This window comes from Oreochromis aureus, linkage group 18 (assembly GCF_013358895.1).
Source record: "Oreochromis aureus strain Israel breed Guangdong linkage group 18, ZZ_aureus, whole genome shotgun sequence".
Taxonomy (NCBI): Eukaryota; Metazoa; Chordata; class Actinopteri; order Cichliformes; family Cichlidae; genus Oreochromis; species Oreochromis aureus.
Window position 1 is genome coordinate 2,059,915 of NC_052959.1, and position 27,810 is coordinate 2,087,724.

The 27,810-nt window shown below is 41.2% G+C and overlaps 1 protein-coding gene across 1 annotated transcript in view; it reads left to right on the forward strand.

Moving 5' to 3' along the window:
* The window catches only part of LOC116335826 (disks large-associated protein 1-like), an 81,917-nt gene that overhangs the window by 40,576 nt on the left and 13,531 nt on the right, over positions 1 to 27,810 (forward strand). The window contains exons 5-10 of the mRNA XM_039602376.1: positions 20,453 to 20,577; positions 22,047 to 22,172; positions 22,318 to 22,476; positions 22,822 to 22,871; positions 24,218 to 24,236; positions 25,187 to 25,438. Of these exons, the coding sequence (XP_039458310.1) occupies positions 20,453 to 20,577; positions 22,047 to 22,172; positions 22,318 to 22,476; positions 22,822 to 22,871; positions 24,218 to 24,236; positions 25,187 to 25,438 (731 nt within the window). The remainder of the gene's footprint in view (positions 1 to 20,452; positions 20,578 to 22,046; positions 22,173 to 22,317; positions 22,477 to 22,821; positions 22,872 to 24,217; positions 24,237 to 25,186; positions 25,439 to 27,810) is intronic.

Sequence of the window (27,810 nt, forward strand, 5' to 3'; positions counted from 1 at the left end):
AAGCTCAGTCATGGCTGCCCTTACCCTGGAAACCAGGACTAGCACAGGTGATGACTGGGTGCCTGCTGTCCCCACCTGAGGAACAGGTACAAGCGCGAGTCCCTGTTCCCAATCCCAGACCAGCTGAGTCCCAGCCACCCTCACTCGAGGCACCGGTATGGTTGCAGGGGTAGGCAGGAACCCAGCTGCCCTGGGAGGTGCAGGAATGGGAGCCGGGACCGGCTGGGTCCTAGCCACCCTCACCCGGGTAACTGGAATGGGTGCAGGGAAAGGCTGGACCGCAGCCACCCTGGGAACAGGGCAACGTGGAGTAGCTACAGATTTGGTTAGACCAGCTGAAGATGTGTGAATGGACCTGGCTGAGAAACAACAGTCTCTGCACAAGGAGCAAAATGTTTAGTCACTAAATGATGTTCCACAACAGAAGAGACTCTAATCTTAGAGAAAAGCTGGCTGCGCTCCAAAAAGAGTCTCAGAAGTGTTCAGTTCAGCTGGAATGGTTGTCTCTAAGGGGACAAAGAACTCCGTCTTTGTTTTTATAGACTTGTGATGTTCTCTTCAAACTCTAAAACATCCTGAGTACATCCTGTACTAACCTTGCTGAGCAGGTGCGCATGCAAGTTGCAAGCCATATGTCTCTTACCTCTGACCTAGAAATTAGTCTAATTGTTATCTGTGTCTGTAAGCATGGTTGCATTGACCTTTCTGCAGTCTAACGGTGTGTTCACACCAAACGCGATAGACGCAAGCGAAAACGCCCCAGACACCCCTAATTTGAGGCGTGCACATTTGCACCTCGACGCGTGTCCAACACAAATCCATCGCGCCTCAAAATTGCATATTTTGACGCGCGTGAACCGGAAATGTGGGAGGGATGTGGGAGGAAGTTGTGCCAGACAGTATCTTTGCTAGATGGCAGCTGTCGAGCTAGCGTTTGAAGAGAGAGTCTCCCTTCTCTATTTACTGTGGAGAGCAGAGCAGCGGCGTTAAGGACGTCCTCGCCGTACCTGGGTCCATCAGGTCCTCCAGAGGCGTGAGCAGTTTGGTGAGTTTCACCACTTGCTCGAGGAGCTGCGCCTGGATGACGGCCGATATCACCGTCTTTCACTCGCCCAGTTTGAGGACCTGCTGTCCCGCGTCGGTCCCAGAATTGCCCGCCTAGACACCAACTACAGGCGCTCAATCCCACCTGCAGAGCGCCTGTCCATCTGCCTGAGGTTAGTAAAAGTGTTTAATACGGTAGTCCTTTATTGATACCTGTGCTAATATATGCTAAACTATCGTTTATACACTGCTAACATGGCTGTGGTATGCTAACAGTGAATGCCGTCGGTGTTTACTGATAGCAAACTGTGGTACAGAGACGACTGTTTATAATATTTCTAGTGATACTCGACAGTTCTCATCAAGTCCCGATTTAATTCGATTTATGCTGTTATCAGTGTTAGCAATGATAGCATGGCTGTGGTGTCATATCAATGTATGCTCTCGGTGTTTGCTGATATCAAACTGTGGTATGAGGACCACTGTGGGTAATCTTTGTAGTGATACTCACTCCTTTTTTCTTTTTTCTTTAGACCTGGTTTAATTCTGGTATAGTTGAATATTTGTATATAATCCCTGCAGCTGTCAGACTCTATAACAGGGGTCAGCAGCCTTTCTTAAAACTGAGAGCTAGATAAAATTGTGAACAGTTTGGTTCATCTTTAGTTATATGGTTCTATCTAGCATATTCTATCTTGATAAGCTATGTCTTATCACAGGTTAATTTTTCAAAAATATTAACAATGATTTAAGCAAGGAAAGGGCTACATGTCAACATACAACTCTTTATTTCTATTAATGTCTTACTTCATTCCTACCTGATTGACATGTCTAGGAATTATGAGTGATCGGCTCACTGTAGGGGTAAAAGTTGCTACCAATCAAATTATGATATGTTAAAGTTAAAACAAAACACAACTGACTGTTTTATATTATATCTAATATATGTTATGTAATTATCCTTATAATTACAAAATGTTTTATGTAAGATTTATGTTTTGTAATTTAAATCTGACATCACAAAAGTATTTTGAAATTTGAATAATGTATTTTGTAACTGCAGTACACATAATACTAATTTTGAACAATTTTGTCCAGGTTCCTTGCCACCGGGACTCCTTCAGGACCATCGCGTTCAGTTTTAGAGTCGGTGTGTCCACGGTGTGCCAGATCACCCCCAGGTAGCGACGGCCATCTGGGACTGTCTAGTGGACGACTTCATGGCTGTGCCTTCACCTGGAGACTGGCGGTCCATCACAGAGGGATTCCAGGGCGCTGGAACTTCCCTCTCTGCTGTGGAGCTCTGGATGGGAAACACGTCCAGACAAAGGCACCCCATATATCACATAGGAGACACACACATTGATATACACGAAATATTTATTCCATTTCTTTTTTGTGGTGCCCAAATTTATGCACCTGCTTGATTTTGTTTAAACAATTATTGCACACTTTTTGTAAATCCAGTAAACTTCTTTTCACTTCTCAAATATCACTGTGTGTCTCCTGTATGATATATTTAACTGACATTTTTTATTGTAACAACCAACGATTTATACAGGAAAATAATGGCTATTAACAAGGTTGCCCAAACTTTTGCATCCCACTGTATTAGTATATTCTGTCATTAGTATAATATGAAATAAATTCTACATGTGTCAAGTCGTGTGCCAACATTTGCTGTGTAGTAGAACTGAGACATTAGTCATTATAAAAGTTTATTTGAAATAATATTAAAATTCTCAAACAGAAAAACATTAAACATAAATATATAAAATATAAGTATTTACAGAGAGACAGGAATAAAAAGGACCCAGCTGCTCTCCAGAGCAGGAACAAGGCTGAGGAGGAAATGCTCCATTGGAGACTGGCGTGGCCTCTTCAGGGACACCAGGATGGTCAGCTCCATCGCCAATGGACCGCCCTGGGACCAGTCCCTCATCTGCCTCGGAGCTGTCCTCCTCTCTGGGCCTGTAAAACAGCACAAAACACAAAGACATGAGAAGGCTGCTACTAGATTTTAATTTCAACATTGAAAAAAAAACAAAACAACAGGATATAATCAGATTAGTTGTAGATATTTAGTAAAGGTGATCACAAGGGAATCCCACCGAGTAAAAAGCTATCAGTGCTGCTGTACATCTGACGCTACAATTGCATACCTGTGGGTGCAGCAGCAGAAGCTGAGGGACTGGGGAGCAAGGAGAAGCAACAGGGGATGCTCTGCTGCAGAATCAGTTGGTTCTATCAAGACAATATTAAATGTTAACAGGTTGAATACAATAATCATAGAGAAAGTATATACAGTGGTCCCTCATTTATTGCAGCAGGGGTTGTCACATACATGAACATTAGTCACAGTTCTCACAGACTGATTCTCAAAGTGCAAACCTTTGTAGATTGCAAAACGTAAAAGTATTATTATGCCGTGTTTTGTCTTCATCTGCCTGCCACTTTCCTGCGCCTTTTTCCCTCGCGGTGCAGGTGTCTATTTCCGAATGAGGGTCATAGTTATGGGTGTTTTTGTGCTGTTTTATCTGTTGGACGTGATGGTTATCAAAACAAAACATGATAAATTTGACAAGCGCAGGAGACACAGCACGGAGGAGATTTGTCAATCAGGCTGCAGAATGCAATGCTGTACTGTGCAAAAAAAAAAAAAAATCAGCGAAAAAGCGAGGCAGTGACGGATGAGCGGGACCACTGTGTGCCGTTTATTAATAAACAAAATATATTCCTATATGACAACATGAATAAAAGCAGAACGGTATTTGTACATCAGTGGGAAAATACAGGGAGTGCAGAATTATTAGGCAAGTTGTATTTTTGAGGAATAATTTTATTATTGAACAACAACCATGTTCTCAATGAACCCAAAAAACTCATTAATATCAAAGCTGAATGTTTTGGAAGTAGTTTTTAGTTTTAGCTATTTTAGGGGATATCTGTGTGTGCAGGTGACTATTACTGTGCATAATTATTAGGCAACTTAACAAAAACAAATATATACCCATTTCAATGATTTATTTTACCAGTGAAACCAATATAGCATCTCCACATTCACAAATATACATTTCTGACATTCAAAAACAAAACAAAACAAATCAGCGACCAATATAGCCACCTTTCTTTGCAAGGACACTCAAAAGCCTGCCATCCATGGATTCTGTCAGTGTTTTGATCTGTTCACCATCAACATTATGTGCAGCAGCAACCACAGCCTCCCAGACACTGTTCAGAGAGGTGTACTGTTTTCCCTCCTTGTAAATCTCACATTTGATGATGGACCACAGGTTCTCAATGGGGTTCAGATCAGGTGAACAAGGAGGCCATGTCATTAGTTTTTCTTCTTTTATACCCTTTCTTGCCAGCCACGCTGTGGAGTACTTGGGCGCGTGTGATGGAGCATTGTCCTGCATGAAAATCATGTTTTTCTTGAAGGATGCAGACTTCTTCCTGTACCACTGCTTGAAGAAGGTGTCTTCCAGAAACTGGCAGTAGGACTGGGAGTTGAGCTTGACTCCATCCTCAACCCGAAAAAGGCCCCACAAGCTCATCTTTGATGATACCAGCCCAAACCAGTACTCCACCTCCACCTTGCTGGCGTCTGAGTCGGACTGGAGCTCTCTGCCCTTTACCAATCCAGCCACGGGCCCATCCATCTGGCCCATCAAGATATTTCTTGGCCCAGTCTTGAAAAATCAGTCTTCAGCTTGTGTTCAGCTTGTCTTGTTCAGTGGTGGTCGTCTTTCAGCCTTTCTTACCTTGGCCATGTCTCTGAGTATTGCACACCTTGTGCTTTTGGGCACTCCAGTGATGTTGCAGCTCTGAAATATGGCCAAACTGGTGGCAAGTGGCATCTTGGCAGCTGCACGCTTGACTTTTCTCAGTTCATGGGCAGTTATTTTGCGCCTTGGTTTTTCCACACGCTTCTTGCGACCCTGTTGACTATTTTGAATGAAACGCTTGATTGTTCGATGATCACGCTTCAGAAGCTTTGCAATTTTAAGACTGCTGCATCCCTCTGCAAGATATCTCACTATTTTTGACTTTTCTGAGCCTGTCAAGTCCTTCTTTTGACCCATTTTGCCAAAGGAAAGGAAGTTGCCTAATAATTATGCACACCTGATATAGGGTGTTGATGTCATTAGACCACACCCCTTCTCATTACAGAGATGCACATCACCTAATATGCTTAATTGGTAGTAGGCTTTCGAGCCTATACAGCTTGGAGTAAGACAACATGCATGAAGAGGATGATGTGGCCAGCCAGTTGTTTTATTCATTCATCCTCTGTCTTTTGAGTCTGGAAGAATTCTCCATAATCCAGCTTTTCAGCATCCTAACATCCCATCTACTAGTGGACATGGGACTACACTTTCTTTTGCAGCTAGCAGGGGGACCAGTCCATCTTTAACATTAAAAAAGTTCCAGGGTCTTTTTGGCTTCAGGCTTGGAAAATTGGTTTGTACTTGTATTTACAAGTCACCGAAATTGTGGCCTTCCTGTTGTGTTTAGAGTATTGCTCCAAGAGGCTTTTTTGGCATGTTAGTGGCAAATACTACATTTTAGGGTAGGTGAAAGTAGCCCCACAGGCACTTCATTGAACTTTTGTTCAATTAAGCCATTTAGCCTCACTTACAGGCTAGTGATGGGAATTCCGGCTCTTTTTAGAGAACCAGCTCTTTCGGCTCGACTCAATAAAAAGAGCCGGCTCTTTCGGCTCCCAACCGCCTCTTCAGGTTGTTTTGTTGCTTTAATTAATTTATTATTAACAACAATATAAAATTATGCACAAAAGGAATTACTAGTGTTAAAAAAAAACGTGGTTTCATTTATATATGTTTATATATAAATATATACGGTGGCCCCTAGAGACAAAGCACGTACAAACTCCAAAGCACATTTCTAGCGTTAAATGAACTTCCAAAACAGAGCTACCTAGATGACTTAAATTACACAATTGAAAGCATATGTGTATTGTTTGTGTATTTATACACAAGCACTCATATATATTCAAATAATTTAAAAAAAAAGTTCATTTACCTGTTACTACCACACACCAAATCCGGTCGTTGGTACTTTCTGGCTTGTGTAGCCACAAGGTAACAAAAGCTCAACACTGCCCCTAGCATCCTGGAGCACTTCTGTTGTGTTTTGTACGTGTTTTGGAGTTTTTACGTGCTTCGGAGTTTGTATGTGCTATGGAGTTTTTACGTGTTTTGGAGTTTGTACGTGCTTCGGGGTTTGTACGTGCTTCAGAGTTTGTACGTGCTTTGTCACTATGGGCCACCGTAAATATACTTTTATTTATTCACGCCACATAAAATGTAATAAATAAATCATATAATACAAAAACCAAGTATTTACATTTCAACTTTTAACTATTTAAATTTTCAGCTTTTTCCTTTCAAACAAATTTAAAGTGAAACAGCACAAAACACTGCAAACCACAACACAAATAAATATACATTAAAATATGAAAACAAAAAGAAGATGCACATTCTCTGTCATATAGGCCTGCATGAACTAACTTTCTGAATCCTTTATCATCCGCAACTGAAAATAGTTGTGGATGATTACTATACCTTTCTAATGTGACGTTGTTGTCCCGGGCTCTCTTTCTCTTTCTTTCCCTCTGGCTCTGTTCCTGTGCTACTGCGAGTGTAACTACTGCCCCTCCCCCCTCTTCCCAGCGCAAGCACAAGGTTCCGTGCGGAGTGAAGCGAAAAAAAGTGCGAGAGAGAGGGTGAGAGAAAGAAAAAAAAAAGAAAAAACAGGGCTCCCAATAAGGTGCCGGCTCGCATCGTTCACTTCAAAGAGTCGGCTCTAAGAGCCATTTCGTTCGTGACCGACACATCACTATTACAGGCAAGATCTTTAAAATACAAAAGCTTGTGCGACTTATCTTAATTGGTAAATATTTCATCTTGGGATGAAGGTGACGTCTTAGAGCAACTTTATATTGATTTCTAGTTATAAAGTAGGGACATCAATGGCAAAAATGTCCCCCACAACCTAACAGCGCCAACTGGATCCACCTAAAATGAGGTCAAAAGTTCAAATTTTCACATTTTTTTCCTGAATGCTTGCAGCAAAGTTGTAATTCTTAAGACAGAGAATTAAGTACACAAATAGTATAGGCTATAGTGTTGCTTTCTGAGCCCAAGACATATATCCAGACTCAGAGGTCATCATCTATGTGTAAAATGTCCTTCATTGGCCAGTTCTTTGACTTAGTGTTGCAGAATTCCCTCCTTTTGATCCAAGGATCAAATATTATTATTAAATATCATTTTTGCACCATTTCTATGTGCATTATCCAGGTTAAATTCTTACTGAGATAAAAGATGTCTTTTTCAAGATCGACCACACATTCCTAAGAGCAGTTATTGTCGACTGTACTGAAGTGCAGAAGATAGTGATGGAACATTTTCAATTTTTTTAAATTATAAATAAAATGTCTTCACAGTTAAACTTGTTCCTTTAAATTGGATGCATTTGACATCCAATCTACCAGTCTCCAATGGGAAATGTTAAGGTTATTTTGTCAATAACATACAAGTATGTATAAAAGGACTACATTCCTTATACTACCTATAAACTACAAGGCATAATCTCAAGATTTTGCCTTCAGTTAATGACTGATCCACATGAAAAACTAACCAGAGAAAGGCAACAACTTAACTTGGTCATACTTTAAGCTTTTCCAATAATTTCAAAGAGAACACAGACTGAGGACAGTCGCATTGTTATAATCCTGACCACTGTTATTAAAGTTGCTATTTTAAGGTTGTTGCTCATGCTCACAGCACTCCAGCTGAGACCAGTATATTGGTGCTGTTAAAATTTATTCTGACATAAACCTGATTAGCATGCTGTGGACTAACAGTATGAAACATCTGAGACTATCTGAAAAAAATATGTCAATAGAGTTGCCAGTTTAACTAAGGCAAATTTGTGACATTTTGAAACTATTTCAAATGGCTCAAAAAAACCCAAAAACAATTTAGACACATGAAGATTAAAAATAACCTTTAAATATATTTATGCATAACCACTGTAGGAATGTGACACGTTATGCAATTATTCAAACTAAAGAATGGGGGGTTCATTCAGTGAATCATAACCACAATCATTGTCCCATCTTTTGAAAACACTGCAACATCAACAATGGCCTTAATTACATTACCCACACATTAATCAAAAACAGATTAAATTAATGAATGGACCACACAAAATGAAATGAAGGCGTTTTTATCTCTATTCTTGGCAGTGATTGTTTCCATGCTTGACACTATTGCAACACAGCCAAGCAGCTGTTACAAATAGTTGAAATGACAAAAGGTTTTGACGAGTGACGGGGTGGGAGTCAGAGAAAGTTTCAAGGTTTTACGAGGCTTCATCTGGCCATCAAAAAACCCAAAGGGCACACAGCAAGAGGGAGAACACCACAAAAAGTAATAGAAAACGAAGACAATTTATACACACACAGGATAATCAGGGAATAGGCAACAGGCGGGAACACAGCTGAAACTAACACAGATAATGAAACAGGGGAAAATGGAACTAAACCCAAAGCACACAGGACAAGAGATATAAGACAGGAAATAACTAACATTAACATTAACACTAGGTTTACTATCCTGCGCAAATTTGCGTAACTTCCCTAAACCCAATACCCCCTAGAATTACTGGCTTTTTTATTTTCTGGTGCAAGTCCCGAGGTGTTAAGCACCCCTGCTGAGATTTTCACAGGTCGTCAGCTTGTTTCTCCTACAGCTTTTGTTGTGCAAACCACCCATTGTCCTTGAGGCCTGGCACATTTGCATTTGCTCACTCAGAGTTGCTCAGATCCAAGGCAGGCCAAACCTCTGTGTTACAACTTTCAGAAATGCCTGATAGAAATGCTTCAACTTACTCATGAGATTTTGACCACATTTTTTTGCGGAAGTCACAACTATACTGAATGCACGACCGTTGTTGCCAGCTGCAAGAATGCTTGGTAGGGAACAGCTGTTCCCTACCAAGGTTCGTTCAAAGTTTGAAAGACTTTGAAATAAAACAGACTTAATGTACCCATATATTGTGAATGTCTGTCTTTTGTATGTAGGTTGTAACACAGAGGTTTGGCCTGCCTTGGATCTAAGTAAACAAATGCCAATGTTGCACAAACACACACACACACACACACACACACACACACAGCAAATCTGCATTTATTTGTCCCACAAGTGGAAAATCTGCATTGTCATTGCAAAAAAGTGGACAGAGCACGGTATAGAAAGTGCACTATACAAACAATCTGGAAACATAAATATGGACACGTGTATTCAAAAATATATTGGTGTATGTATACACACACACACACACACACACATATCTATCTATCTACGTGTGTGTGTATATATATATATATATATATATATATATATATATATGATATAGATGTGTCTGTGTGTATAACTAGACTTTATGCTTTAAGTTCATGAACTTATGGCATTCATTTCAATCCTGTTTGTAAGAGCAATCATGTGTCCTGTTGGTGCCATTGTGGATTGCTGGTCAGAAAGTTTTCTGGTGCCACTAATCAAAGAGACAATGCCCGAGATAGATTCATTTCAATTATGCAACACCTTCGATTTGATGACAGGGACACGCGGGCAGAACGGGTGAAAACAGACAAATTTGCAGCGATCTCCGACATCTGGACACGCTTCAACGAGAACTGTGCTAAGAGTTTCACTCCAGGGAACACATGACCATAGATGAACAGCTGTTCCCTACCAAGGTTCGTTGTCCATTCACACAGTATATTGCAACCAAGCCAGACAAATTTAGGATCAAGTTCTGGATGGCCACGGATTTGGACACCAAATATGTCTGCAGTGCATCTCCTTACTTGGGAAAGGACCCCAGTCGTCAGAAGGGAGAGAGGCTGGCAGAGAACGTGGTCATGAAACTGATGGAGCCGTTTTTGGATGATGGGAGAAATGTCACAACGGACAATTTCTTTACTTCACTGTCACTGTCGCACAGACTGCTGCAGCGCAAAACAACATTACTGGGCATGGTGAATAAAGTCCGCGTGAACTTCCTCAACTTGCAAAAGATACTGCAAAGCGAGAGGTATTCTCCACTTCAGTGCTTAGAAGTGGCAGTGTCTCCTTGACAATTTATGCACCTAAAAAACAAGACTGTGTGTGTTCTAAGTTCCATGCACCAAGACGGCAGAAAGAGGAAACCCAACACGATCACAGACTACAACCACATGGAGGTATGTGAATGTGTGTACAATTTTACACCAGTGCTACAATGTTTTCTGATGTGTGCTATACAGGCCTATAGAAAAAAACATATACTCATGACTCTCTCGCTCTGCTTTTACAGTGTGGTGTAGACGTGTTGGACCAAATGGCACGGATGTATTCTGTAAGATCAGCAACACGCAGGTGGCCAGTAGCGGTTTTCTACAATATGCTGGACCTGGCGGCAGTGAATGCCTACATTTTGTACAAGGCATGTACAGGGTGGACAGGCAAAAGAAGATTGTTTCTGCGTCTTCTAGCTCAGCAACTTCGTTGCCGATTCATGCAGCACAAGGAAATCTTAGCACAGAGGCAGGCTGCTGCAGCTGCTGTGCCAGGGACTGTAAAGACAACACAGTGCCAGGTGCAAGAGAGCTGCAACAGGAATCGCAGCAGATTTACCTGTGCAACATGTAAGAAATTCACCTGTGCCAAATGCAGGGATGATGGACACTGGGTTTGCAAACGCTGTAAAGTTTGAAACACTTTGAAATAAAACAGACTTGTGTACCCATATATTGTGAATGTCTGTCTTTTGTATGTAGGTTGTAACACAGAGGTTTGGCCTGCCTTGGATCTGAGTAAACAAATGCCAATGTTGCGCCACACACACACACACACACACACACACACACACACACACACACACACACACACACACACACACACAGCAAATCTGCATTTATTTGTCCCACAAGTGGAAAATCTGCATTGTCATTGCAAAAAAAGTGGACAGAGCACAGGTATAGAAAGTGCACTATACAAACATTTTATATATATATATATATATATATATATATATATATATATATATATATATATATATATATATATATATATATATATATATATATATATATACATACATAGTACACACATACATAGTTATACACACACACACATCTATATCATATACACACACACACACATATATATATATATGTGTGTGTGTGTGTATATGATATAGATGTCTGTCTGTGTATAACTAGACTTTATGCATATTATATAAGGTGTGGCTATATAAATATATAAATATATGTACAACTCTGTGTATATATGTTTATGGACAGGCATGCAGGCAGGTAAGGAAGGAAAGCAGTCTTGCAGGGAAGGAAAAACTTGAATCTCTCATGGTTAGGGGTTGGGGGAGGGTGTGTTTGCACAACAAAAGCAGGAGAACAATGGAGCTGAAGACCTGTGAAAATCTCAGCGGGGTGCCAAGAGGTGTTAAGGTCGGGGGGAATTTACGCAAATCTGCGCAGGCCAGTAAATCTGGTAGTAGGGACTTGCACCAGGGAAAAAAGGCTCAGTAATTCTAGTGTTAAGACACACATGCTTGACACAAACAGACATCAAAACACAGTGAGAAGACAAATTAGAAGGAACCGAATGGAAATACAAAAGAAATTAACAAACCTATCAACTAAACCAAGAACAGAACAAACAGCACAGTACTCATGGATCATAAGTAGAACTTAAACAGAAGGCTATGATCTGAGCAAGAGCAAATGCCAACAATTGAGCAAGAGGGGCTGTTATTGTGTGTGTATATGGATAATAGCAAACACTGAAATACATTTCTTGAACGCAGCAATTAATTTTTTTCGCTCAAATTAAATGTTTTGCTCAAAATAATTTTCTCCTCAAAATGCAACATTTGCACTTGCAAATGTTCTTTTAAATTTTTTTTACGTGCGCTTACGTGTGCTTAAAGGCACAAAAATAACTCCATAATGTATGCACTGCCTGCTAGCATCTTGCACACTGCTGTTATGTGCTGGATTGTCGCAGGGGCATCTTCACACAGCCTGCACCTGGGGTCTTGCCTGGTGTGGCAGACTCCAGCCTCTATGGATCTTGTGCTCAGAGCTTGTTCCTGTGGTACCATGATTAGTGCCTCTGTGCTGTCTTTCAGTCCGGCTTTGTCCAGCTACTGGTAGGATTTTTGGATGTCAGCCACTTCCTCTATCTTCCGGTGGTACATACCGTGCAGGGGCCTGTCCTTCCATGATGGTGCCTCCTCTTCCTCCTCATTCGTGGGTTTCTGCTGCCTAAGGTATTCACTAAGCACGCGGTCGGTTGGGGCCATCTTCCTGATGTATTCGTGGATGTTCATTATCTCATCCTGGACTGTGCTACTGACACTCACTAGTCCCCAGCCTCCTTCCTTCCGCTAAGCGTACAGCCTCAGATTGCTGGACTTGGGGTGACACCCACCATACATGGTCAGGAGCTTCTCTCTTCTCCTTCGGCCAGCTTATTATCCCAGCAGGGTATCTGATCACGGGCAGGGTGTAGGTGTTGATAGCCTGGATCTTGTTCTTACCGTTCAGCTGACTCCTCAGGACTTGCCTGACCCTCTGCAGGTACTTAGTGGTTGCAGCTTTCTTAGCAGCCTCTTCATGGTTCCCATTTGCCTGTGGGATCCTCAGGTACTTGTACCTGTCCTCAATGTCTGAAATGTTGCCTTCTGGTAGTTCGATCCCCTCAGTTCTGACTACCTTCCCTCTCTTATTATCTGTCATCATCCAACGACACTTCTCCAGTGTGAACAACATTCCGATGTCAGGGTTATGGTGGTGGTGTGGATCAGTGAATCAAAGTCTCGTTCACTCTTGGCATACAGTTTGATGTCATCCATGTACAGGAGGTGGCTGAAAACTGTTCCATTCCGTAGTCAGTATCCGTAGCCAGTCTTATCAGAGATGTCACTGAGAGTGTTCAGGCTTATGCAGAACAGCAGTGGAGCATCTCCTTGGTAGATCCCACACTAAATGGTGACTTGGGCTATGGACTTGAAGTTGGTCTCGAGTGTTGTATGCCACATCCCCATTGAGTTCCTGATGAAGGCTCTTAGGGTCCTGTTGATCTTGTACAGTTCCAGGCATTCCAGGACCCAGGTGTGGGGCATTGAGTCATAGGCTTTCTTGTAGTCAATCCAGGCTGTGCACAGGTTGGTCAGCCTAGTCTTGCAGACTTGGCTGACTGCTCGGTCTACCAGTAGCTGGGGTTTTGCGCCTCTGGTATTCTTGCCAATTCCTTGCTGTGCCCTGCTCATGTATTGAGCCATGTGTCTGTTCATCTTTGCCACTATGATGCCTGACAGGACCTTCCATGCAGTCCTGATGCAGGTTTTTGGGCAAGTGTTGGACTGGACCAGTCCCTTCTGGGGAATCCTTGGGGATCAGGACTGTCTGGCCTTCAGTCAGCCATTCTGGGTGTCTCTTGTTGATTAGCAGCTAGTTCTTTTGTGCTGTCAGATGCTCATGGAGTGCAGTCAGCTTCTTTTGCCAGCAGGCGTGAATCAGGGCCTGGTGCTGTCCAACTCTTCATACTGGGGACCCTTTCTTGGATGTCTGCCACTGTGATAGTTTCTGTTTAGGGAGGATGCTGTGGTGTACTCTTGGATCCACTAGCCTCTAAGCATTGCTGTTATGGGTAATGCTCAGTGGCTTCTCCCATATGCTGTTCCAGTATTGCTCCATCTCCAGCCTCGGTGGTGTTGTTGTCATATTGTTCCCCTGGCACGGAGAGTACACCTTGGATGGTTCCGTGGAGTACAGCTGGTTTATTCCCTGGCTTCTATCTCTCTGGTATACCTCTTCAAGCAGCTGGCCAAGGCTGTGAGTCTTTGCTTGGCACTTTCCAAGGCCTCACGTTTGGGCAGCTTGCTGTACTTCTTCATCGCACCATTCTGCAACTCTGATAGTTGGCTAACTTCCCCACATGCTACCCTGATCTTAGTTAATCTTGGCCTCTAGTCTCCTTCTCCATGGAGGGTACTGCTCCTTGTGGCAGTTCATCTTGTAGCCAAGCATCTCACTGATCACTGCTGCCGTGGTATAGATCAACTGATTGGTTTTGGTGATGGTCACAGTAGGGATTGTCCTTCAGACCTTCAGAGGGTACTTCACGTAGTCTTGGTAACCTGCTCCATATTGCCATCTTTGCAATCATCCTCTCTTTCAGGTCAGTTTCTCTTGAACTCAGTTCTCCTTCTTCCATCGCACTTGGCGCTTGGTACCCAATCTCGGGTGGGGGTGATGATATCCCCCTCCCCATCCTACCTCCCCCTTGCCATAGCAGTGGTTCCCAAACTTTTTTTGCTGGGCCCCCCCTTTGTTTTACAAGAAAAATTTTCGCGCCCCCCGTCACGCGCACATGCACACGCACGAACACAGCCTCCAACCACACACACCCATATTTTGCTCCATTGCCGTTTATTTCACACCTCAAACATTTAGTAAACAATTAAGCAAATACAAGTAATCTGCAATAAATTACAGGTAGTAAGAAAATAAACTACTAACTCTTTTATGCTATGTCCGCACCTACATGGGTATTTTTGAAAACGCAGCTGTTTCGTCCACACGTAAACGGCATTTTGAATCACCAAAAACTGAGATTTTTTTAAAACTCCTTCCGTACAGAGTTCGTCACGTCAAAGGGATGTGCCTTTTTTCACGTCACGCTGTGCGCCACGTTATTGTTTACATGAGATGAATTGCAGAATAGCAGATAGAGACAAAATACTGTTACTGTTAATCTTACTATCTGCAGGTTTTACACGCTTACATACACACACAGCTACTGTCCCTCTATTTAGAAAGGCAGAGGCGTCACGGTGTAATTATTTTACATGTAGTTGTTTTTTTCCTGTGTAATAATATTCAACATTGCTATCAACACATTTTTCAATCCCTCTGCAAAATGGGTTCAAAAACATAAACAACTGTTGGATGCTGGTTGTCCGTGATTTTAACAGGGGGAACAAATCGTGGCAGGATCAGCCTGATGTTATTTGTATCCCACTGTAACTTTACTGTATAAAGAGCTAACATCTCCAAAATGTCAGGAGTAGTTAGTCATTACAACAAGTGTTTGTGAACTAAAAATCAAGAATGTGGGATACTGTTTGTCCGTGATTTGAAGAGCCCAGCGCTGCTCCCGACGAAGGGAAAACCAATTATGCAGGGGAGACCTACCTTGGCACTTGTGCAGGTGAAACCAAAGGGAAGATATGCTTCACCATATTTTCTAGTCTTTGGCTTAGAACGAAGTTGGTTTGGAACAGAGGTCGGCAACCCTAGGCACGCGTGCCAACGTTAACTGATGGCACGCACGACCATAGCTGGACTGGCCATCGGGCATACCGGGCATTTGCTCGGTGGCCCGATGATTTTTTTTTTTTTTGGTGGATTGGCCAGACGCTGGTCGGTGTGTAAAAATAACTCAGTTGTTTGGTGTTGGCCATGGCGTAGCTTCCACAGATTCAGTAAAATTAACAAGTGGTGGAGGCCAGCAGGTGGATGAGGGAAGGGGAGGCAGGAGGAGGAGAGACCCGAGGCAGCCGCTGGTCGGAGCGTCAGGTGAACTAAACTTCAGGTAAGAAGTTATGACCTGCAGTCTATCTGGGTCAGATATAAACCAAGTTTAGGTGGAGTTTATTTTCGTTGTGCTGACTTTTTACAGTCAGTTACAATAACTCGTATCATGTACTAGCTAGCATGACGGAGTTTCTATACAGCTGGGCGGGTGCTATGATTTTACTGATAGTGAACTTTATTTTATTCATAAGGTTAGTTAGTAGAGTTGCCAACCGTCCCGTACAAACGGAATCGTCCCGCATTCAGAGAAATTATTACGCGTTTCGTGTTGAGCTGAGAAGGAACACAGTTTGTCCCGTACTTCAGCCAGGATGGAAAAAGACACAAAGCTGGAGTTATTCTGTGTCTTTGCTGCACAGCTGCATCTTCTTCTCCTTTCATTCTCTCCCCTCTCTCTCCTGTTGCTACTTCAATCATGAAACTGATCAATGATCAGCTGATCAGCTTTTCTCTCTTGTTTGTTTATCGCCCACTTTGCGCCAGAAAGAGGAAACCAGCAGATGTCGCGCTAAACAACAGCAGCACGTTTAAGCTTGATCAGCTGTTGTTAGAATTTATTTAATATTAATTTCTAGTATCAGCTGATGTTTGCTGGAGCCACAGCTGTAAAAGCTGTTGGTCATGATATCGGTTTGGTTATCTGGTGAGAGGGAAACATGAAGATGAAACCAGGAGATGTCCTTACTGAATCATCAGAGCTGAACAGGTGATGGAGAAACAGGTTTACCTTTTAGGTGACATGAATGAGTTGAAGGGAAGTTATGAACTGTTTCTGAGAGACCAATAACACCAGGATCCTTTGTAGGTGACAGCTGGTAACTGTGCAGGGGCGGATCTAGCAAAGTTTTGCCAGGGGGCCAGGTAGGGCATTAACAGGGAAAGGGGGGCACAAAGAAATACTTTCTTATTCTCATTTAAAATGTCTGGCTGTTATTAAATAATTATCCGAAGCTTACAACCAAAGTTTTTATCTGACGTAAAATGAATAGAAATCATACATTTACCAACAAGACAGTGTACATCACTGTTACAACAGCGTTTGTTTTCATTCAAAGGCTTTATGGCTTTAATATCTGGGGGCCGGTCTTTAGTCAAAATGCATCCATAGACTCGAGACACAATGCATTTTTGGGACTTTCAGGTGTATGGACCAATGTTTTATTTTCTGATCAAACCAGAAATCTTTAATGAGCAGCTAGATTTGTCTTGCATTAACTGGCTGAGTTAATGCCAGTTAATGCGACATCGAAGCAGCTGGAATCCACAGCTGTGCATGTTCATGGAGCTGCATTTTCACCTGCTGGACATCACTACCTGACAAGTTTAACTGTCTTCAGAACATTGCAGAGGCCTTATTGACAGTATTTGGCTCTACATATCTGTGTGAGCAGATTTTCTCTCACATGAGTGTCCTCAGGTAGCCGTCTGAATGCTGGACACTGAGACCTGTGTCTCCGAGTGGGAGACCAGAGATCACATTAACATGTGTGTCTCTGTATTAACAAACATGCCATATTGGCCCAATTTATTTTTCTTATCATTGTTGTGAGGAGACCATAAATAGCATTTGTATTTTCTGTTGTACAGTTCATTTGCTGTTATGGAGTTCTTGTTATGAATAAAAAGTGTCTTTTTTTTGTTTCAAAATAGCTGATAACTATTCGCTGATAGCTGCCAACATTTGCAAACAAATATAATTCTATAAAGTGGTTCTATATAATGTGTAACTGTTCATATAGAGCGTTATTAAATTTATTGCTAATGCAATCATATGGCACACTGACTTCTGAGGAAATTTTAAATGGCACTCGCCATCAGAAAGGTTGCCTACCCCTGGTTTGGAAACATATTCAGCTATGCTTCATCTCCTGATTTGCGTTTGTGGAGGCGCCCCGTGCTAGCAGTGTCCAAGCATTGTTTTTTTTGTTTTGTTTTTTCCTTTTCATACCGCGCCCCCCCTGCAATGGCTCTGCGCCCCCCCTAGGGGGCGGGCCCCACACTTTGGGAAGGTCTGTGCCATAGTATTTGTTTTGTACCTTGTCGATCTCCAGCTGTGATAGCAGTCCATCCATCCATCCATCCATCTTCATCCGCTTTATCCGAGGCCGGGTCGCGGGGGCAGCAGCCTAAGCAGAGAAGCCCAGACCTCCCTCTCCCCAGCCACCTCCTCCAGCTTGTCCGGGGGAATACCAAGGCGTTCCCAGGCCAGCCGAGAGATATAATCTCTCCAGCGTGTCCTGGGTCTGCCCCGGGGCCTCCTCAGAAGTCCCTTCTTCTGAATATTGGAACACTGAGCTAGTAGTTGTTTCGCCGTCAGACATGATACTGTGTATCAAAGATTCCATAGGTCCCCTATCCTCTTCATGTAACCCCTTCCGCTGGTGTTACTTGTTGATGGCATTCCGACAGTGCCCTGTTTTCATCTCTTCCCCACTTATGCCTTCTTGTTCCAGTAGTCCCAGTGTGTCCTGGTTCCCCAACACCTGACGTCGACCTTGTTAATCCGGCCGACCTCTGAGCTTCAGTTATCTGTCTCTTGATATCCAAGGTAGGCTTGGTGAGCATGGACGGCCTAGCCTAGGGAGTGCTGAGTGGAAATCCAAATACTCTTGAATCTATAATCTAACATTGCAAAAATGAACTGAGAAAAAGTCGAAAAATAGAAAACCTATTTGCAAGTGTACAGTTTGGGCAGTGATTGATCCCTCTGGCTTGTCTGCTGGAATTTCCAATTATAAACTTCTTAGCTTCAAATATGTGAACTGCTCATCTGACAGAAAACAGAGGGAAGAGCAACTTATTTCTTCTGCACAACACTTTTCTACCAGGTCATCCTTTCTCCTCCCTCTCTGGATGTAACATCTTCTGAGATGACATCAGAAGATGTCACGACTTATCATCCTCTTTCTTTCTGACTTTTCTACATACACAATTTAAAACAAACTTTAAAATGACTGTATAACATCTTTTTCTTTTCTATGTTATTCTTAGAACGACTTTTCAGTAATTCCATCACATTTTAACTTTCAGTCACATTTGTATATCCTTCTTTTAATGTTTTATTCAGTTTATGCAATCTTACTTCAGTTCCTGATGTTTGCCGCGGCTTTAGTTACTTTCTACCGTGTTGTAGCAGCGCATTTTTCATCTCGTGATTAGAGGCATGTGCCGCTGGCTGCCGCCATTATGTAGTAATTTTATTCGGCCACAGGATGGCGCCAAAGTCCCTTTGTTCACAGTTAGAGTGGATGTTTCTGCTACGTATGACATTCTCACTGTGTTTAATTGAGTTCTTTCTGTGTTTGGAGAGAGAGATGTAACATTGGTATAGTTCGAGTCATATGTTATGTATATATTCAGATGGATGTGTTGGTTTATTTCATTTAATATTTTATGTTTATCTTAGTGGAGCTGTTGCTGTATACATTATTATACTCATGGCAATTTGTTTGTTACTACAGACTGCTGGCAACACTGAGCATCTAGGTGGCAATAAAACAGCTGGTAAAACAGCTTGTCCTCCTTCCTGTATCCTGACCGATACACCATCTTGTTAGCTGCTGAACCTAAAAGAACTAGCCCTCACCAAGTACTGCTCAACATTGGTCCTATATAAGAACCAGTCCATTTACCATCTACTGCCATGGAAGAGTCTGATAATTCTGGCTAAAATATACTAAGGCAATATTTTCTCAGTTATAACTAGAATAGGTATAACATAGTATAAAATGGTGTTCTATGTTCTAAAACCTAGTTTCAGTAGCTGGGGATTGGACCGTTGTGCCCCCACCCTAATTGCTCCCCTAGTGTGTGTCAAGCATAAATCTCTCCCACTGCATGTTTTTAAGGAAACGCTGTTCTCACATAACCTAATTTAAGATGACTGGTCATTTAATTATCTCTTGTGATTATATAATTATTGGTCAATTACATATTTTGGAGGCCTATTCACAGTGCATATCTCCCTGCACACTATTTATATTTTATTAAAAACTAAACTGATAGCTCTAGATCAGTACCCTTGCGAAACTGTCACAGAAAGTTTTAATGAAAACTTTGTTGTGTTGTTTTGTCACCCAGCATTGAACCTGTGACATTAAATCCATTGTGTGGAACGTGTAATAAAGCAGACCTTTATTTACATATCACTTAAACAAATCTGTTTCACACAGTTGTTCAAAAAACAGTGCCTGTCCACAAGTCCACAACATGTCCTTTTTTATGTCCGTTTTATATTCATCTACCCCAGCCACTTTCAGTTGGCTACACATAAATGGTACCCTTACTTTACACCTGCTTTGTTCTTTCATTTTTCTCGTAATTTTTACTTCACAGTATATAGGATTATAGTTTTTCGTTGCATTATTGAACTTGCACCTTTCAACATCATAAAAAATAGCTTTCACTTTTGTGAAAATGTGGCTTAATATTGTGTCATAGTTCTTATTTATCCATATCCACTTTTATAATTAAACAAATCAAAAGAAATTTAAAAATTATGTCCTTAAAGATGATGTAGATTTTCTGGTATCGAAAATGTGATCAGTTATAGGTCTTGTATCTGGGTACAAATGTAAAAACACAACTTTTGGTTATAGGCATAGTTACCTCAAATCTTGTCATTCTGGTGCAGTGTTTGTATATAAAACTAATTTTTAACACATCTTGTCTCCTCATCTTCCCGTTCTCTCTTCTTCTTTCTTGTTCCTTTAGTTTCATCTTGCATCACCACTTACAAGAAAACTCCTCCTCCAGTGCCACCCAGAACTTCAACCTGCTCCACAGCCTCCAAGCCATACATCTCCATTACAGCCCAGAGCAGCACAGAGTCTGCACAGGTACTGCACAAAAAATTAGTCCATCATGTTAATCTGCTCTTTGTGTGATTACATCCTTATGTGTACCATGGGGGTGTCATTCATAGCAATATAAAGGAAGCATACGTACTTTTATTGTTTCCTAAGTAATAGTGCTTACATTCACACTTGGTCTTCTGCAGTTTCGTCCATAATTTGGAATTTACTAAAAAAACTGCATTAACTGTGTTTTATACGCAGTCCATTATTTTCAACACAATATAAAATATAGGAATTAATTTTAATATGGATGAAAGTCCTTTCAGGTCATTGACTCCCTGAAGTCTAGATCCCATGGATATCATCATATGCTGTATTTTTTTCCTTGAGATGCTCTGCCAGGCCTTTCTGCAGTGACCTTCAGTTGTTTCTTGTTGTGGGTCTCTTTTGCCTTCAGTTTTGTGAGACAGCTGTGGGTACATTGGGATGCTCTTTGGAGGATGAGATGGTTGCTTCCCTGCACTAGGTGCAGGGAAGCAACCGTCTGATGGTGACTCCATTGTCCTACTGGGAGACTTCAACGCTCACATGGACAACAACAGTGAGATGTGGAGTGGTGTGATTGAGAGAACTAATCTGAACCTTGGTGGTGTTATATTACTGGACTTCTGTGCAGTTTGTCCATAACGAAGACCATGTTCGAACATAACGATGTCCATAAGTGCATGTGGCACCAGGATTGGGGGTGGGTTTAAAAAATTGATTTTCCCGGTTCAAATCGATTTTAGTTTGAATAAAGCGATATCAATTCATTAAATCCTGAATTAGTTTTTAAATATAAATGTATTTTGCCAGAAACGCCAGAATCTCAGGCTAAAGCTTACAAAACTATTTCAACAACTGCCAAACAGCTAAAACAGCAAATGCGAGCAGGTAAATGGATTCTGCAAAAAGATGTAAACCCAGAGCCCGGTCACCCCGTTCACCCAACGGCCCGTACATGGACACGTCGGGTGCTAAAGGGCGACATCTCACAGATTTTGCAGGTTTTGTCACTCTCACCAAAATTCACTGGACCAGCACAAAAGAATATAAAAACTACTTCACGTTGGATAAATTTTTGCTGTTTTACTTCCACCACCAGCTTCTTGTACTTCAAGAACAGTTGACCATCTCAAATCTGTATTTTCTGCATTATTCGCTTGCTTATTAAACACCAGTCTACTGTTGTGTACGGTGCTGTTGGCTGCTGGGTTTTTTCCCCAAAATGACCCCCAACAAGAAAGCCTAATTTCTGCTGTTCAATACTGAAGAAATTTAAACTTCTACAAATTCTACCAAATTGCAAAACGCTTAGCTGTGTCTCTAATGAGACCTCTGTAACTTTGCTCTGCTTCACTTCAGCAGCATCAGGTAATGTTCATCAGCTGATTCATGGTTTTATTCATGGATGGATGAAGGTGTGTGATATAACTTGTCTTAAAATGACTGTGTATTCTAAAACTAACCAGGATGCCTACATGGAAGAAGAGGGACCTAGAGGTGACATGACCATCCAATCAGGGCTTAGTAACTCCACAGAAAGCATTGACAGTATGAAGGCCTTGACAGCTGCCATAGAGGCTGCTAATGCTCAGGTCAGTGCTTTAGTGCTTTAGTTTTTACAGTAAGCATCGTTCTAATAAACACCCACAAACATTTTCCAATTTCATCTAGAATACACTGTATTTTTATTGTCTTACTGAATATTCTATTTACAGTGTTCTCAATATTCTTGCATAGGTCCACGGACCAGCGAGTCAGCATGTCAACAATAGCACCATGACAGTCAACACCACCATCCCCTCAGTCCTGAGCAGGGGGCAAATAGTTGAAGACCACCGGGATGATTATAGGAAAGATGCGCTCAGGAAGGGGAAATGTCTCTCCATAGGCATCCAGGTATACTTGAGATCGCGGTCAATGAAATATTGAGCTTCAGTTACTTATAAATTATGTGGAGCTTGTTTATCTGTGTTTTCATTTCTGCTAAGAACCACATGTTACCCTGCTGAATAGAGAATATTTAACAAGCTTCACACAAACTTCTTATTTACAATGACTATTACTGTTGTTCTAAAAATTCTACTTCTCCTGTTAATCTGTAATCTGTGTTGGGTCTCCTTTACATATAGAAATGCATTTTCATTTTTATGAAGGGCCTTAGCTTATTGTTGTGATTATTTTTAGTTTTACTCTTTTTGTCTCCTCTAGGTTGATGGACCAGAGGATGTTCCAGATCCAGAGGACCCCTCCAAGTTCACCTCTGTAGGTGTGCAAGTGGAAGATGACAGAGGGTGAGACAAACTTTTTTCTTTACTCTATAACATAGTTCTTTTCCTTTTGTTGGATTTAGCCTAATGTATCTAAACACAATAACACAATAGCCCTCTTTTCTACTTCTTTTGTCATTTATACATTTCTTTGAAGTTATTACTGGGAAGCACATTTCAAACACTTGACCGTTTTAAATGTTCTCTTTTGTTTTCTCCTGCACCTTTTTTCTGTGTGCTTTTCCTCTGAGAGTGCAAGCAAGGGAAGCAGTGCTTGTCCAATGAAATCTAAAAACAGACATCAAATAAAAAGTACCAAAGTGAAAGTGAGCTCTCTCTTTCATCTCAAACAGCTTTTTGTCATAAAACTTCTCACCTCTTTGCATCCATCATTTAAATTACTCAGCAGTTGCTTATTGTCTTGTCTGTTTCAAGTTAAAGAAGGCTTAAACTAGTGAAGCTAAGAGGCCAGCAGTTTTTTGTGGTTGCAGATGCACATGTACATTGTTATGGGCTCAAATTGTGGTCATTAATATTTTGTACTTGTAAATCAAATGTGTAGTTGTGAACTGAGTTTTGTAACCTTGTAAACCAAAATATCTGAAAATTTCATGTTTGTGCATCTATAGATGAGAATTTGTGTGTGTGTAAAAATGATTTGTGTTTGTAAAAAATACTTACACCAGTTGTTTTATTCATTCATCCTCTGTCTTTTGAGTCTGGAAGAATTCTCCATAATCCAGCTTTTCAGCATCCTAACATCCCATCTACTAGTGGACATGGGTTGTGTATAGGTAGCCATTTAATGTGCTTGTGTAATAGCCCTTAAGACCATTTGCGAGGTAGCATGTGTTATCTGCTTCGGGGTCTCCCAGTTGGATGTGACCAAGATACATACATTCAGCTGCATCTAAACAGTTTGGAAAAGCATACATTTTTCTGTCATGATGGTGGAGAAAGACTGTTGATTTAGCAAAAACAGACAGTGTCTAACTGTAAGCCAGCCCAGATTATGATGCATCTAATTTACAAGCAGCTACTTCATTTATTTTGCGCTACTTGCAAATTAAGCTCAGTTGGAACTAATGCATTTAGAAAATCTTTCATAACCTCTGGTAGCATTCATTTTACACCTCTTCTCACCACTGACATCCTAGAGTCACAGGGAACCTCAAATCTCTAAACAAAAAAGTAGCAATTGTTAGATGGAAAAAGAATAAACTAGTGCAAATGTAAACTTATAACATTTTAAAGATGTGCATGTGAAGACATATGTTCTCCAAAAGCAGAGGGCAGACATTTTTTTCTAGTATTTATTCTTTTTTTCCCCCTCTGATGGCCAGGTATCGTCGGTTCCAGCGCTCCAATAGTGTGACAGCAGCTGTGCAGGTAAGTTTTGGTACTGAGTGCACCCATACAAAATAATGCTTGCAGCTTTCTTGAGACACACTGCTCGCTTTGAGTTTTAAAGCAGTGCTAAAGAAAAACCTGCACCAGAGGTGCAAGGTAAAAGAAATGCACTGGCTATATTTTAACAAAACATCCATATTTTTTAAAACATGAGAAATACTATACTGAAAACCAGAACAGGGTCCAAGAGTAGGCAGTTTGATTGAGATCTATGATGCCTCTTAGCTTATGAGATATTTAAATTTAAAAAAGGCACATATGTCTTTTGTTTGTCTGTCACTATTTATGTTATAATCAGAAAATATATATATTTACAGTTTAATTCACATAGTATTCACTTGCAGCCCAATATGGAGCTTTATAAATGCTACACTCTGAGAGCCTTTTTATATCTATTAGTATTCGAAGGATAGCAGTCTTTTACTGAAGTCCCGAGGAATACCCAAACAAAACTCTTTCTTTAGTTTCTGGATACTTGCAGGATGACATTGCACATGATGCTTCATTGATTATTCAGCTCAAAGCTACTTATGAAAAAACGTTGAGCTTTAAAAAGCTCAATTTTGGCTTGAGATTGTGACCCTTGCAGTGGGTTTAAAATGTATTTGGTTGCAGTTTTAATCAAGTATAACTTGGCTTTTCATTTGAATATTTCCTCAAAAGTAAAGTAAAAAAACCCAAAAACAAATAAAAATAACCCAAATTTGGGCCCACTCCTTTATACTCATTAAACATATTACACTTGTAATAAACATCATCTGATTCTGAGGAAGTCAGGTGTGAACTTTCAGTTGATTTTTTTTATGGAATAGCCCTTTCACTTCATCTCTAAATGAGGGTGAACATCATTTAGCAACAAATGCAAACAGGTATAACAGACCTGCACTGCTCACAAATCCACTGATTCATGTACTCATTATTCCATCCAGGCAGATCTGGACATGCCAGACCTACTAGACACACCTATAAACTCCCCGGACACTGACATGGAAGTACTGTCATCTCGTGCCATCCCTCGGCAATATTCCCGCGATGCCGCCACTTCCACAGTCAGCATCCAGGGCTCAGGGAACCACTACCATGCCTGTGCCTCTGATGACTATGAGGATGTGGGCTTTGACCCATCCATCCTTCCCCCTCCAGACCCATGGATAGACAGTGTAACAGATGACCAACTTGATGTCAATTTCAACAGTTCTGCTATACTGGAGGTATGTGGCAGAATACTCAGTGATACTATTCGGTTAATTTTAGTTTTACATTACATTTACAGTTGTGTTAATAAGTTTACATATATTGGTGAGAATTTGTCATTTTTTTGGCTATTTTCTAGAGAATACGGATGCTAATACAAAAGCTTTTCTTTCACTAATGGTTAGTGGTTGGGTGAAACCATTGTCAAAAAAACTACCCAACTACCCCAATGACCCTGATCAAAAGTTTACATACCCTATTTCTCAATAGTGTGTATTGCCTCCTTTAACATCAATGACTGCTTGAAGTATTTTGTGGTTGTTGTTGATGATGCACTTTATTTTCGCAGATGGTAAAGCTGCCCATTCTTCTTGGCAAAATGCCTCCAGTTCCTGTAAATCCTTGGGCTGTCTTACATGACCTGCATGTTTGAGATATCCCAAAAGTGGCTCAATGACATTGTAATCAGGAGACTGGGATGGCGACTCTAGAATATTTACTTTTTTTCCTGTAAGAAATTAAAGGTGGACTCGGCCTTGTGCTTTGGATTATTGTCATGTTGGAATGTACATGTGCATCCCATCCACAGCTTGCGGGCTGAGGAGTGCAAATTTTCCTCCAGTATTTTCTGATAACATGCTGCATTAATCTTGAAATCAATTTTGGAAAGGTTCCCTGTGCCTGTGTAGCTCATACATCCCAAAATCCCCAATGTAAGTAATCCATCTCGGTGTTGAGGCTTGCTTCCGAGTTATTTAGCATGTTGTAAATGGGCTGCTTTGGGGCATTAGTGCAGTAGTGGTTTTCTTCTGGGGACCATGTAGCCCATTGTTCTTCAAGTGCCCCCTCCTTTTTTTTCAGCGAGTCCTGTATGTCCGCTGTGGTTATTTGTGGGTTTTTCTTTGCATCCTGAACAATTTTCTGGCAGTTTTGGCTGAAACTTTTGTTGGTCTACCTGTCTGTGGCTTGGTTTAAACGTAATCCTCATTTTCTACTTCTTAATTAGAGTTTGAACACTACAATTGTTTGCAGTAGCGGTTTTTGATACGGGCGACACGGGCGGTTGCCTGGGGCGGCATCGTGGTGGGGGGCGGCATCACGGGCATCGGCAAAAACAAAACAAAACAAAAAAATGCTGCCCCGACATCAGCCAGCGCATATTGGGAAAGTCGTAGGCACCGATAGGTTTTCTATCGCCTATTTGCTGGGAGTAAGGGCGCCCTCCGTTTGCGAGGTGCGCCTGCTGCTTGCAGCACAGGGAGGAGAGGGCGGGGCGGCGGGGGATTCTCTGGCTGGCTGGAGCAGCATCTAATAACCAACTCGCAAAATAAAACAAAATGAAAACAAAACAACAAACACGAAAACACCGGACATTATGATACAGACTTATAATTTGCACCGATGTTTTTTCGAAATTCTATACGCAAAAAGTGAGCGCGAGAGCCCTCGGTGCGCCTGCGCGCTGCTGAAGTCAAAGTAAACTTTATTGTCATCTCCGCTACATACAGTACAGTATATAGAGAGACGAGACGACGAGGCTCCAGTTACAGCAGTGCAAATAAACGAACAATAAATATAAAAAGAGTAAGAAAATAAATATACACTTTAGGACCAGGGGTAAAGGGATCAATAACAATTTAAAATTTATAATTTACAGTTTGATGATTTAAAATCTCACACACAATCTGTCGAAAGGGGAGGGGGGGGTGGCTGCTTCCAAATAGAGCACATTTCATTCATAATGTTGTAAATCCAAGTCCATTATGTATTCATGATCTGAATCCTGGGTTGTGTGAAATCCCAGAAATACACCTTAGACAAAGTGAATCTGTGAACTAAGGTGTAGGTCTGTTAGGTTATGTTGTGGTGATCCTCGGGTTGGGGGATTTGTGTTCATACTGGAGTGGAAAATTAAAACCAATGGAAGATGGACAAGAAAAGTTCAAAGCCATCAGGTGCTCAGTTTAGAAAAAATAGAAAAGAAGAGGAGGAGAAATGAGCAAAAGATACAGGTAAGCAGACGTGTCATTGGATAATGGCAGGTCATCCTGAAACAGTCAGAATCAGAATACTTTATTAATCCCTAAGGAAATAATGTGGGTTACAGTTGCTCCAAGAAGAAATGGTAAAAATAGTAACAGTAACAGACCAAACTTCAAACAATACATTATGTTACAGATTTTAATATTAATTATTCATTGTCAATTGTTGATTTGTCCTTTCTTATTGTATGACAAATTATGATGGCTGTTTGGTAGCCGTTTGCATACAGTGCATACTCTCTCTCTCTTCAACTATCTTCTCCCACAGATCCTTTGATAAATCTTTTTCTTTCTCTATGGCATCAGGGGAGGAAGAC